A 14,988-nucleotide genomic window follows, 5' to 3' on the forward strand; every position below is an offset into this window, starting at 1 on the left:
ACACTGGAACCACTGTTGTAACGTTGTAGGACTGCAAATGTGCATATTGTATGTGCCAGGTTCTACACTGTCTCAAGGTGTGGACACATTTATTTTCTTAAGAATTGTAGTATCAATATACATCCTCAAGCAGAGACTCAAGAAAATGTGCACCATTGAAGCCACAAAAGGCCAAATTCTCCCTTTTTGTACAAAGGCCAAGTAAATAAACTGTATGAAAAAGGGTTTTCTGTGGGATTCAGAAGATTGGAACCATCCCACCAGTCTCTGGAGAATTAATAGAGCTGTTTCTCATTGCTTTAAACTTGGCAGCTCTCATCTCTTTTAGTTGATTTGGAATTAGCTTTATTTTCCTTGCAATAATGAAGAGTTCTAAAATGGATGAGAGTTTGGCTGGTGGATCTGTATAGGCACACTTACAGGAACAGGCATGTGCCTAGCACCGCTCTGTTGATTACTGGTGTTGCAGATCCGCCTCCATACATAGTCTTCCGTTCCCTTCACTGTGGAACTACACTGATTTTGCTGCATTTTGTTCCCTACATTCTGGTGGTGTACCTAGAATTCACACCTTAGTGAAGGCTGATGAAATTTCAAAAGAATCATCTTTCCCTGAGGACTAATTTTAGGAAGAAAATAAATTAGGCATCCATATAATATGCCAGCCCAATAGAGTTTCAGAAGGAAAGTCTGTAAAGTCATCCCAGAGGTATATATACCCACAACCCAGGAATATTCTGTTTGATACACTAGAGATCAGAATTTGATCCAATTTCTCAGAAACATTGTTTTAAGAATGCTTACCGCTGAGCTTTTGGGCATAGGGTCCATGTACAGTGGCTACCATTTAAAAAGTCTGTATTTATTAACAGTTTCATCAGAGTGGTATGTCAGAGGCCTAATATAACATCTATATAATTCTGTTAGTAGGTCATGTTGTAGCTTGTGGCATGTATAACCCAGGTTTATGTGAACAGACAGGAAATATTGACAATGCTTGGTCAACACAGTTGAAAACGGCACTTTTTTTTTCTGGGTAGACATCCCCAAAGAGCCCAGCTTGACTTTTAGATCTTGAGTTGACTATTCAGGGCTAATGGTTCTAAAAAAATAAACAACCATCCTCTGCTTATCAAATTAATAGACTCAATACCGAAATCATGGAGACAATAAATATAGGATCCACAATGACATTGTTACCAACTCACTTTTCAGAACAGAACTACACTTTAACTCAGCTTTGAAAATAAAACTGAGGGATCCAGTCATCCACCATAGAAAGACTTCACACAGGAATATTTCAGAGCTTGTGTGTGTCGTGCTTTCTCTTTTGTTTGCTGAGGTTACTTATTTCGCTCCACGCCAGGCACCTTTTGTGAGTTATTCTTATCAGTAAAGATATGCTGTCGTCATTATAAGCTCTCTCATAAATGCCTTTTTTCTTTGATAGTATTATCAACACTAAGCAGCTTGTCATTGATGAAAAAGGGGTTTCTGTTTCACTCGCTCTGTCAGTTTCATTTGAGGACTGGCCACCCACACACTGCTAAGAGCTTTTCCTACCAGTATATCTGAATCCTCAGACTGTCACATTAATTCTTGATAAACTTTCACATCATAATAAAAAGCACATTTGAGGAGTAGTGACTCATTCGTTTTAAACTTCAGATCAAATAAAGGGCAAGCAGCCACAAGGGGTATCATGGGACACTTTTCGCAATGTAGAAACAGTTATGTAACAGGTTGGCATTTTCTGTAACTTTTTGATACCCTTATTCTTGTAATTATTTATTAGTTGAGCACTGACACTGTTCTCAGCACCATGCGGAACATATTGAAACACTCTCTATCCTGCTGAGCTTACAGTTTTCAAACTGCCGTAATTTAAACATGGAGGTTTTGATATAGGCTCTCTTATTCAAAAGGATCCCAGAGCATGATTTTACACATTCTTTGGGTTTAAGAACCACTTTATGCACCACAGAAATAGAACCTACGGTGGATTTCTGGAGTGACGTGGGAGCTGTTTAGCAGCATTCAGCACCACTCTACAACTGCTTAGGACAGGAAGTAAACACCATAAGTGAAATTCTGCCCTGAATGAAGTCAATAAGAGCTTTGCTATTGACTACAATGGGACCAAGATTTCACTCCACATCTAAGAAAAATTGCAGGAGGAATTGTAGGTAGGAAAAACCTAATTACAGAATAGGAATTTGATGAGAACGTGAGACAACAGCCCTCCTTTTGCTAAAAGTGCTATGGAGTCCTTAATAGATGCAAGAGGAGGACTTGGTTTCATATCTCAAAGACTAACATTTGTTTGATTTGGAATCTTGATCCAAGATGTTGGAATTCGAGTTCACGACTGGTTCTCAAGTTATTGGTTGTGAAAGAATCACAGGCTTGAGAAGGGGTTTGAGTTTTCCTTTGTGCTTAAAAGCAAAAACAAGTAGTACTCTGTAAGCACTGTGCTTTGTTGTTCATGACTCCTGCCCCCTCCCCCATCCCCAAAAAGATTGTGAAGATTAGTCTGCTAGGCTTTTTAGTTTAATAACTGAACTAGAAATTGAAATGGTCTGTGCAACAATTTATCAAGGCTGTTGAAATTGTAACAAGAAACAAGAATTTCAGAAGTTACTAGGAAGCGATGAGTTTGTCAAAAGAAAATGTTTGTTCTGTACAGTATAGGAAGGATGCATGCTATGCAAGGTCATGTCAACTTTTGAAAAAAAAGGAGTTTATTTATGGGCATCAAGGCTGAGAGGTAAACGTAAGGGCAAATTGTTCCAGAATGATCCAACCTGATTATGAAAGGAGGAAATTTATTTGGTGCAGAGCTAGGATGTTATTTTCAAATTTGGTGACACTGAATGGAATAAAATCCTACTACACTGACTATATTTCTATTGTAGCTGATGACTATGCAGAATTAATATTTTTATCTCATGAACATTGGTGAGGGTGATGACTGTTCATCCTGGGCCAGATACTCCCTCCCTGATGCTACAGCTATGAAGCCCATCCCGAGTCTATAGAGTGCTAATCCTATTCTGATATCCTCCCAGTCACTCAGTGGCTGCCACCTCCTGTTCTCAGACTCCATTCCCACTAGTCTTTAGGGATATTATCTATGAGATACTGTGTACTAAATGTTTTCCCTGCTCTGTGGTTATGGACTGGGGACGGGGGGGGGAGAAGAGGCATTGGTGTCTCTGGTTGATACATACAAGCTTCCTTTAAACTGGACACCCTGTTGGAGGATTCTCTGCTCCTTGAAGTCTTTAAACCATGATTTGAGGACTTCAATAGCTCAGACATAGGTGAGAGGTTTTTCGCAGGAGTGGGTGGGTGAGATTCTGTGGCCTGTGTTGTGCAGGAGGTCAGACTGGATGATCATAATGGTCCCTTCTGACCTTAGTATCTATGAATCTCTCTAAATTTGAGCTGCCAGCTGAGTGAGGTATCAAGCTACCAGGGTAACTCGGAGAGAGGCAGAGAAAGCATTTATTAAGACCCCCATACGCTATGTTCTTTGAAGGACTCAACAATTTGAGGGTCAAGATCCTGCTTCTCTCTCTTCCCATGGAAGAGAGGCAGGATGCAAAGAGGCCCACCTGGATGGAAGTTCATTTAAGAGAGCTTCTAGTCCCCTAAACAGCCTTGAACCAACTGTCCGCTACTCTTTCCATCATTCTGGGTTGGGCCCAACCTGTTGAGAATTAGGTCTGAATGCCTACTTACAGATGTGTGTATATGCCCATTACTGCCATGTCAGCATAGGCCAGTATTTGCCTTGTGTTGATGTTGTCATACTGTGTTCTGAATGGCTTAGAGAAAAAGACCTATTATGTTTTGAAAACTTCACCAAAATTTTTAAAGCGTGCCCTCTTACTTAGTTTTGCACATGAAGCTAATGTCACATGCAGTTAATACACTTGCCTGTGCACATGTAGTAACTGTGTATTGAAAATGGGCATGCCTGGAAAAAAAAACGGGTGTGCCTGGGTAAGGGGCAGTCTTTAATTGCACCATCAGAGGAACAACTCTGGAAGAGAAGAGCGATTCCATTAGCTCCTGTTTTATGGAGGGAAGGAGAGTGGTGTATCCCCACCCACTACCAGACTCATCATAGTCCTTCCCCTGGTACATGTGGAGAGTACAGCTATGATTCCACCTATTCCCCAAACACACAAGGAACAATCCTTACTCCCTGCCCAATTTCATAGGACACATTCACATTATAGCTCTTACGGAGTGATGTTAGCAGCTGGCATGGGTTTTGTTTGGAATTGTAGGGTTTCAAAAGGGTTGGGAGACAGTCCAGAAGCCTTAGCTTGGAAAGAGCTTCACAACTGGTTTATACACACACACACACACACACACACACACACACACACAACTTCATAAGATCTGTCCATTTTTATGCCAGTTTCTTGGTATCTCACTGCAAGGGCTACAGTTCAATACATTATTTAGGACTGTTCTTTGCTCAGATAAGGTCCAGTTCTGCTTACACTGAGTTCAATAGGAAAGCCCCACTGGATTTCAGTGGTGAAGGTTAAGGTCCATGATTCTTGCTTCTTGCAATTTTCAGATAGCAAAAGGGTTAAACTTGTAAACTCTTACCTGGGATGTCCTGGTCTTCTTCTCCATTTTCTGAGTCTGCAGTCACATGCCATGGGACATAGCCCAACAACAGGAGTAAGGTAGTTAAGAAACAGCCTCTCTTCATTTCTTTCATCTTTCTGAGTAACATACAAATACAATAAATACTTAATAAAGTTTCCTGAGAAATAATGGTGTTCAAAATCTTATGAAAAAAATAAATCCTGATCCACAATATTTTGAACAGTATAATACACTTTTAAGTATATAACTAAGTACACTGTAGATCATGTGAGATATACATGTTAACAGAGAGAGATGTGTGTGCAAAGAAAACATAGGCCTAGATTCTCAGCTGTGCTCTGCAAGGGATCAGGTTGCAGCTCTCTGATTCTGAGATCCCATCCTCAGCGCAGATTAGAAACACAATTAAGAGTCACCAAGCAGTTATGTTTATTTTAAGCCACAATTTAAATCAGATCCCAGAGCATGGATTTCTTTAGATGCGGCATTTCAGTTTCCAAAGCCAACTTAAGGAGTTGAACTGAAAGAAGATTTTTGTTTGATCAACTAAATTGGACTGGTCTGCCTCCCAAGGCCTGTGAAAGTGAGGGATCTTTGTCCAGGATGGGTTGAAGATCATTGATGTTGCGTTGGAGAGGTTTTAGCTGAGGACTGTATGTGATGGCCTGTGGAGTTCTGTTGGTTTCTTTCTTGGGCTTGTCTTGTAGCAGGCGGCTTCTGGGTACAAGTCTGGCTCTGTTGATCTGTTTCCTTATTTCCTCATGTGGGTATCGTAGTTTTGAGAATGTTTGGTGAAGACCTTGTAGGTGTTGGTCTCTGTCTCGCCCACAGACAATCCGCCAACCTGAAGCATATTCTCACCAGCAACTACACACCGCACCATAGTAACTCTAACTCAGGAAACAATCCATGCAACAAACCTCGATGCCAACTCTGCCCACATATCCAGTGACACCATCACAGGACCTAACCAGATCAGCCACCCATCACCAGTTCATTCACCTGCATGTCCACCAATGTAATATACACCATCATGTGCCAGCAATGCCCCCCTGCTATGTACATCGGCCAAACTGGACAGTCCCTCCGTAAAAGGATAAATGGACACAAATCAGATATTAGGAAAGACAATATACAAAAACCTGTAGGAGAACACTTCAATCTCCCTGGACACATAATAGCAGATTTAAAGGTAGCCATCCTGCCGCAAAAAAACTTCAGGACCAGACTTCAAAGAGAAACTGCTGAGCTTCAGTTCATTTGCAAATTTGACACCATCAGCTCAGGATTAAACAAAGACTGTGAATGGCTCGCCAACTACAAAAGCAGTTTCTCCTCCCTTGGTGTTCACACCTCAACTGCTAGAAGAGGGCCTCATCCTCCCTGACTGAACTAACCTCGTTATCCCTAGCCTGATTCTTGCTTGTATATTTATACCTGCCTCTGGAAATTTCCACTACATGTATCCGATGAAGTGGGTATTCACCCACGAAAGCTTATGCTCCAATACATCTGTTAGTCTATAAGGTGCCACAGGACTCTTTGCCGCTTTAAGTGGACAATGAGATCACTGAGAAAAATTGTGCACCCACCAATTCCCCAATGCACAGGAGGATTATCCCCATTGCAACCCACCCTTTAGAAGAATGGAGCATGTACTTTTCTTCATTGCAGGCAACTCTCAAATAAGTGCAAGGACTACATTTGCTCCTTGCCCCTCACCCAGAGATTATCTCACCTAATAGTACCTAGATACAGGTAGTCAACATCATTGTTGTGCTTTAGGGCTAGATACATAATGGGACTTAGGGGCCTAACTTCTGCTTTAGGTGCCTAGGTCCAACATATAGTCACCACTGAGATCTAGAGTTGCCAATTTTGGTTGGATGTATTCCTGGAGATTTAATTAAAGATTAATGTTTAATTCCTGGAGACTCCAGGCCAATCCTAGAGGGTTGGTAACCCTACTGATATCCTCAAAACACCTACTCAGATGCTGCCTAATCCTGTAGGTGCTTACATTCCCTACTTGCCTACATTTCTTCCAGGAAAGTCTCTTAGGCATCTAAGTTTTCTCTGATTGGCATGTGCAAAACCACCTATGTTCCAATGCTGCCAAGTTGCTCAGCTCCTTAACTTGCACCTAAGCCCCAGCAGGATTCTCACCCAACCTGACAATCTCTTCCCTGCCCCCCCCCCCCCTTCTTGTAAACTCAGACACAGAAGAAGAACAGGCCTATTACCTCAGTCCTGCCTGGCTGTGCCTGTTACATCAGAAACATGGGAGGTGTCATTTTCTTTGGCTATTTGAACATGGATTTATGAGAGGAATTCTGTCTGAGTCAGACTCTGGACCAAACTTGAGTTCACTAGAAAAATGAAAGCATTACTAGCTCTAATCTACAATTATCATTTCTATCTGCCCAGGAAATTAGATGTTCTCATCACTATCGTACCTAAGCAACCCACAAATATTAACAAAATTTATTCTCACAACAGCCTTTGGAAGCAGGGAATTATTATCCCCACTTTGCAGATGGGGAACAGAGGCCTATGAGCCCAGATCCCCAAAAGTTAGGAGCCTAAATACCTTTGAGGATCTGGGCCATAGAGATTAGTTGATTTGCCGTGGCCACACACAGTCAGAAACTGAACCCTGACATTCAGTCCCTGGTCAGTGCTTTAAAGAGAAGACTATCATTCCTCCCTTGATAATTTACAAGTGCTATTTTTCCTTCTGTTTATTCAGTTTAATCCCAATCTGTGGCCTTTATATGTAAATGAAAGCAGAGATGAAATTCTGAAAACAAAAATCTAGTGAAAAAACAGAGCAAACAATGAGTATTAGAAGTAATTTGTAATGCATGAGTCATCCAAAATTCAATGTGGATCCAGTAGGGCTTTACAGTTTTTTTCCCACTGAAAGTTTATTTAATATTTCATGTGGCTAGTAATGCTGAGGTATATCGTCATTCATGTTTTCTACAAGAAATGGGATTTTGGGGTTGAGGTAATTATTTTAGCAGAAGAAAAACTACATTGTTAAAGTCTTTCATGGCTCCATTATATTTTTCTGCCAAACTAAACAAAGAAACACATTTGCCTTTCGGTTGTTTCATATACTTCATTTCAGCTCTCAGCCCTGCCATTTAAAATAATCCATCCATATTATATTTTGGCAAGTTTTCAAGAAGTCAAAACCCATGTTGTGTTAGATAACATGATATTTTGTATTAAACCTCAGCATATGATTAGATTGTATTTCTAGAACCAGATTTGGAAAGGGTTAATTTCTGCTCGAGATATAATCATTGGTCTTTAGATGAGGCAAACTGATTTTTAATTAATAAAATAATTCTTAAAAATTATACAAACAGCAATGAAACCAAAGTTCTCACCACATGTTGTCAAGAGAGATTCCATGGTACTTTTCACAAAGGTAGCGTTCTAGGTTTCCCTGCCCAGTTGTCACTCATGCAAGTAGTCACTTCAGCTTCCATTGGCTCACCCATGGGGAAAGGGGATTTCAGGGTTGGACACTAAGTAAGAATATTATAACCTTCCCAAACTCCAACTGTTCATTAGATAAATATTATTCTTTCCTTCCTGTCCCTAAATAGTAGCATTGGTCAGTATATTCCATCCAGAGTTGAGTGATCCATAGGAAGTTCTCCCACTGCCTCCATGCTAGAGGAATTTCTTGTTAGCTACAAGAATCTCCTGCACTTTATCCAAAAAGAAATTCTGTGAATTTCACCAACAACTACTGACTGACTTTCTGATGCCAAATATTTTCAATTAATTAATTTTAATGCCACCAGCTGAATTTACTTGCATGTGTTACCTCACACTGTCATCTGCATTAATCTTTTTGACTTGCCTTTATAGACTTTGAGGCCAAAAGGGACTGTTACAATCATCTAGTCTAACCTTGTGCACATTGCAGGCCACAGAACCTCACCCACCCACTCCTGTAGTCATAGGCGCTGACTCCGTGGGTGCTCTGGGGCTGGAGCACCTATGGGGAAAAATTGGTGAGTGCTCTGCACCCACCGGTAGCTTCCCGCCCCGCCCCAGCTCACCTCCGCCTCCTCCCCTGAGTATACTGCTGCGTCCTGCTTCTCCCCCCTCCCTCCCAGCTGTTTCACGGGGCAAACACTGGGAGAGAGGGAGGGGGGAGGAGGAGGAACGTGGTGCGCTCGGGGAAGAGGCGGGGCCAGAGCAGGGATTTGGGGAGGGGTCCAATAGGGCAGGGAGGGGGCGGAGTTGGGGCTGGGGGGCACGAGCACCCACCAGCACCAAGGAAAGTTGGTGGCTGTGCCTGCAGTAGGCCCATAACCTCTGGTTGAGTTACTGAAATCCTCTAATCTTGATTTAAAGACTTCAAGTTACAGAGAATCCACCCTTTACTCTAGTTCAAGTAACCTGTGCAGAGGAAGGTGAAGAACCTCCCAGGGTCTCTGCTAATCTGGCCTGGGGGGAAATTCCTTCCTGACCCAAATATGGTCATCTAACTGACCCTAAGTCACCCAAATATGGTGATCTAACCCTAAGCATGTGGGCAAGACTCACCAGCCAGACGCCTGGGAAAGAATTCTCTGTAGTAACTCAGTGTCCTCCCTCTGTAGTGTCTCGCCTCCAGCTGTTTGAGATACTAGCTAATAGCAGTTGTGGATGGCCCACATAGCCCATTGTAAGCAATCTCACCGTACCATCCCCTCCATAAATTTATCAAGCCCAGTCTTAAAACAAGCTAGGTGTTTTGCCCCTTTACCCTTTGTATGTTACAAAGTCCTTCCTCTTGCCTTTGTCCGCTTCTGCTCTATCACTTCTCTTCATCCATCCTGTTTTACCAACTTCTCCAGTCTCACACCCTTCCTGCAGATATTATGGAGAAGCAGCACACTGTGCTTCCAGACTGTCTTTATTTCCTGTTTATACAGACCCTTACCTCCTGGTTATATGTCCCCTACTGAACACACTGAATAGTAGGTCTAAATATCATAACAAGCACTACGCTCCCATCTTCCTCCCTTCTTTACCTCAATTCAATTCTTTCAGATAAAAACTTGGTTTATGAAAATAAGGTATTTTTCAGAGTACATATATCTGTATGTAGATAGATACATGTATACACCCATATTATATTATATAATATTATGTATATATAATTGGACTGTTAAGACATTCAGTTAACGGATCTAAATAACCATGTGATCTTATGATTGTAACCTTTGTTCTCCATTCCGTTATTCTCACTGTTTGCTGCTCCAACTCATTGTATCATGTCTAAAATTAGATTAAGCACTTCGAGGCAACTGAAGTGCTTAGTCTGTCAGGCATCCAGAACATTTTTGGCCCTATATTGATAAAAGTAAACATTGAACACAAGAGGTGCTAGGATAAGGCCTATGGAACTCTGCAGCTATGGGCTGTTGGAGAGACTGATCGGTTGCCCAGCAATTCCCCTTTGTGCTCTCGCTCTGAAATAAAAAAGTGGAGACATTTCAAGATATTCCTTCCAGGTACTGTTATCAAGAAAGAAGCAGCTCATGATTCATGTTGCTGATATCAGCAGTTGATATCTGGCCTGTTTAGTGGCTTCAGGAAATCACTGATTAATGGCCACTTACACTGTGATGAATGCTGTTTCCATGCCACAGCCTGGCCTGGTTGATGATTAGAATTTAAAAAAAAAAAAAAAAAAAAAAAGGCTGTTTATTAAGTGTTGCCTGGCCACTGCTTTCTCAGAATATTAAGTGAGACCGTTAGCTGAAATGCTTGCTGCCAGGCACCCTTGCCTTTTGAGATCTAGACCAGGACATATTTAAGAGTTGCCAGCAGCATGTGCTTCCTTTGGGAAGTTTTTGTGTTCTCCTGTCACCGAAGGGCTTAGGCCAGGGGTGGGCAAACTATGGCCCGCGGGCCGGATCCGGCCCATCAGGGCTTTGGAGCCGGCCCGTGGGATTGCTCCCCGTGATGCCGCAGGCCCTGTGCTGCTCTCAGAAGCGGCCGGCGCCACGTCCCTGCACAGCCCCTGGGGGAGGGAGAGCAGAGGTCTCCATGGGTTGCCCTTGCCTCCAGGCACCGCCCCCACCCCAGCAGCTCCCATTGGCCATGAATGGGGAACCGCAGCCAATGGGAGGGGGGGTACCTGGAAGCGTGGCAAGGGCAGCGCGCGGAGCCCTGTGCCCCCTCCTCCCTCAGGGGCCGTGCAGGGACATGGTTCTGGCCACTTCCCGGGGTGGCACCCCAACTCCCTGCCCTGAGCCCCCTACCTGCACCTTGCACCCTTCCTGCACCCCAACTCTCTGCCCTGTGCCCCCGCTGCACCCTCGTGCACCCCAACTCCCTTTCCGAGCCCCCTCATACACCCCGCACCCCTCCTCTGCCCCAATCCCTTGCCCTGAGCCCTTTCCTGCATACCACACCCCCTCCCACACCCCGCACTCCAACCCCCTGCCCTACAATTTCCCCTCCCAGATGTGGCCCTCAGCCCAAAGAGTTTGCCCCCCACACCCCCCCCCGGCTTAGGCAGTCTCCAGGTTCTAATCAGCCAAGAAGGGAAAAGGATCCATTTCCTTCTTGAGTGACATTCACACAGTGCATGAAAAACAAAAATAAAAACCAAACAGACTCTGAGGAGGAGTTTAGGAGAACTGCCCCAAATTTGCTTATGCTTCTCTGGGTGGATGTAATTCCCCATGTCATTCTATGAGATGCATAAGAATGATACATGTCCAAATAAAATAAAATAAAATGATTTTGTACCAAATAATATAGCATCAAGATAGTGACACAAACCCACAAAATCAGTTAAATAAGAAATATAACCAACTGATTCCTTTTAGTACCTAACTCTAAAAGGTCTGGTTTGGGGTCAAATTCTGCCACCCTTACCCACAGTGACTACTATGATATGACTCAGCATAAGTAAGGGTGGCAAAATATGCCCTTTGAGGTTTCCCTACTGCATCCGTTGTCTTTAGGATGTGGATGCATCTTATGATGCACTTGTCTTACCAGTGTCTCTCTTTGCTTGTGTAAGTTTGTGGTCCAAGTTTAGGAGAAGGTATTTTTTATCTGAAGCTAGAGAAGCAGTTTTAGTGAATCACATTTATAATCCACTATTTGGTCAAAGGCCTACACCACATTGTTTAAATAAAGAGCTCTGTACAAGACATCCTGAACTGCTAGAAATATAATATTACATTCAGTATCTGAGTTAAGTCTGAAGTGCAGTTTGTGGTTTACGTCAGTACATTTTTTAAACCAGGAATATTATATGTAGAGCGAGACAGATTCTATGTCAGCAATTATTTCAAGAGTGAGTGGAGAATATATATTTGTCAGTGAACAAAGATAATGGCTGACCTGACATCATTTGGGTTGGGTAAAGAGGAAGTAAAATCAATATCCAAATCAACTGGATTTTAGAATTCCCCAGTCTTTCATGAGTTCATCAGAAGTAGATATTCAGAGACATTTTGTACCATGCCTTCACTTTTATGTTTTGAAGAGAATTTGAAATGAGAAAGATTTCTGAGTACTTTCAATCCCTGAAGAGCCCCTAAATTTTATTTAATGCGCCACTTTCCATGCTTATGGAGCCCTCCATAGGCCTAATCCAAAACTCAGCTGGACCTTGGATCAGTCCCAAGTTTGCACCTGAACCCTCCCTATATATATACACTGAGACTTCTGGATTCCAATCCCTCTGGTTAAAACCTAGAATTCTGGTTACCTATTCCAGGGACAGGAAATATATATCTTAAATTGCTAAACCAGTTTTTGCTCAATCCTTCAAAACCTCCCAAACAGTTGGATCCTAGGCTGAGAACAAATATACTGTGTATTAAGCCAAAAAAGGAAACATTTGACCAAGTAATTAGCATTTGAAAATAACCCTTTGTAATAGCAACTTGTGCAACCTTAACTATATAACAAGAAGAAAAGGAGTACTTGAGGCATCTTAGAGACTAACCAATTTATTTGAGCATAAGCTTTTGTGAGCTACAGCTCACTTCATCGCTGTAGCTCACGCTCAAATAAATTGGTTAGTCTCTAAGGTGCCACAAGTACTCCTTTTCTTTTTGCGAATACAGACTAACATGGCTGTTACTCTGAAACCTGTCATTATATAACAAGATATTCAGTTGGGGGAGTCTAAGAATGAATTACTGCATTTGTACAAGGGACAAAAAATCTCAACGAGACAGCTGCAGTTCTGTTCCCATCCCCCCTAATCTCCTTAAAAAGAGTATTTTATTAAAAGTAGCCCTTACAAGATTGCCAATGTTTGGGTAGTTTCCCAAAAGGAAATTCATCTGCCTCATTCTAAAGAACAAGTCAATACAGAAAGTCCATTATCTTCTTAGTAAATTTCCCTACGGTCACACATTCCTAGTATATTGTGTCATCTTGGGAGAAATGGGTGAAGGATCTAAAGCTTACTGTCTGAGGCTGTTTTTGCAGTTTAGGAATTTCTCATATCAGATTAAAAGAAAAGCAAAATCCAATATAAAATTCAACTGCTGCTTAACAAAAAGTGACAGGTTTCAGAGTAACAGCCGTGTTAGTCTGTATTTGCAAAAAGAAAAGGAGTACTTGTGGCACCTTGGAGACTAACCAATTTATTTGAGCATAAGCTTTCGTGAGCTACAGCTCACTTCATCGGATGCATACTGTGGAAACTGCAGAAGACATTATATACACAGAGACCATGAAACAATACCTCCTCCCACCCCACTCTCCTGCTGGTAATAGCTTATCTAAAGTGATCACTCTTCTTACAATGTGTATGATAATCAAGTTGGGCCATTTCCAGCACAAATCCAGGTTTTCTCACCCTCTGCCCCCCCCAATTCTCCACTGGGACCATGCCCTCTAGTAAGTCCCAAGATGACTGACTTTAACAGAAGATAGGATAGGTTACTTCTAGAGCTCCCTCTGAGATCTGTATAATGGAACTAATGGTAACTGTTGAGTTTACAGTTGGAGGGTTATAAACTGTAGTCCCAATAAACTTTAAAACTTTCTAGACCATTCCTAAAATGGGTTTTTCTGTGGCATATAAGGTTGTCTGATGGTCTAGGGTGCTATACAGGCCTTTTCAAAACTGATTAGGGATAACCTACATAACATATACTTGTGAATAATACCTATACCTTGTCCAACACCCTCCCTTTCTGAAGGTGGGGGAAAGTGAGTGGTATAGGGGCAGCTGCAAACCAAATGGGAACTTCCTTATGACAGAAATCCTAACTGTGAATTCCTTTATGATGGGAATCCCCAACTATCCCTGTCGAGGAGCTGTAAGTCCTATAGCCAGAGTGGCACAAAGGAGACTTAACCTGGGATCTGTCCCCTTAAATCATTTTGATGGCTAGAATTAGCAGAAAACTTTCTCCACATTTGTAGGGATTTTGCTAAAAAAACCTTTGTGTTCTCTGACCACTTTTCAGGAATATATTTTTCACGACCTGCAGAATTAGACCTTTTGAATATACTTATTTTGCTTTGCAGCCTGTTCTGCACTAATTTCTACAGTAACTAGAGTTTAGTACCAAACTAAAGTCTTCTGTCTGACTAAATGGAAAGAAAAACAAAAGGTGGGTTCATATATTAGCAACTGACAGCATTAGAAAAAAGCATCAAGTTACATTTCAGTGACCATGAAAGTGACTTACTCAAACTGATAGCACAGGAAATGGAAGAGGTGAAAAATGCAAGAGATATGGTAAATTCAGTAACAGTAAGACATAGGTTATGAAATTTTGTGCGTAGTCTTAAGTTGTATTTAGTTTAAAATTAAGGAGAAAAGAATCTAACTAGATAAGATTATAGCAATTCTGACAATTTATTTCACTACTCCCTTTGGATAATTCACTGTGCTTAAAAATATATATCATCATTTCCCCCCATTTACTCTAATCAATAGGATCCCAAACTGGACTACGTCCCTAGTTCTCATCACTGAGCTAACCGAAGCAGGGTTTTGCCTTGTGGTAGAAAAGGTATTTTGATCCACGCAGTACTTTTTAACAAATGATAGCGCCATCTTTTTCTCATTGACACTGCTGTAAGGAAGAAGAAAACTAGGCCTATCATTTTTAATCTGACAGCATGCCTACCGGACAAATATTTACTGAATGTAGCTTGATTTGGAAAAGGTAGTAATAGACATTAGTGGTTTCTGTTTGCACTCAATTAATATTTGAATGTTGAAATGCTGTTTCTCACACATCTGTTTCTTCTCCCTCTAAAAAATAAAATGTGATTGAAACAAGGTAAGTCTAAAAAAATCATGACATATGTTTCAGAAAGCAGTCAGAAGTTTTGCTTTTGACACGATAA

At 41.7% G+C, this 14,988-nt stretch overlaps 1 protein-coding gene across 7 annotated transcripts in view; it reads right to left on the reverse strand.

Moving 5' to 3' along the window:
- The window catches only part of TFPI (tissue factor pathway inhibitor), a 112,765-nt gene that overhangs the window by 37,915 nt on the left and 59,862 nt on the right, over positions 1-14,988 (reverse strand). For 6 of the 7 annotated variants that reach the window (XM_073306125.1, XM_073306128.1, XM_073306122.1 and 3 more), the window contains exon 2: positions 4,630-4,748. In XM_073306125.1, the coding sequence (XP_073162226.1) occupies positions 4,630-4,744 (115 nt within the window). In that variant the 5' untranslated portion in view covers positions 4,745-4,748. Of the gene's footprint in view, positions 1-4,629; positions 4,760-14,988 lie in introns of those variants that run through there. The other variant, XM_073306123.1, reaches the window with a different exon arrangement.

This window comes from Lepidochelys kempii, chromosome 11 (genome assembly GCF_965140265.1).
Source record: "Lepidochelys kempii isolate rLepKem1 chromosome 11, rLepKem1.hap2, whole genome shotgun sequence".
NCBI lineage: Eukaryota > Metazoa > Chordata > Testudines > Cheloniidae > Lepidochelys > Lepidochelys kempii.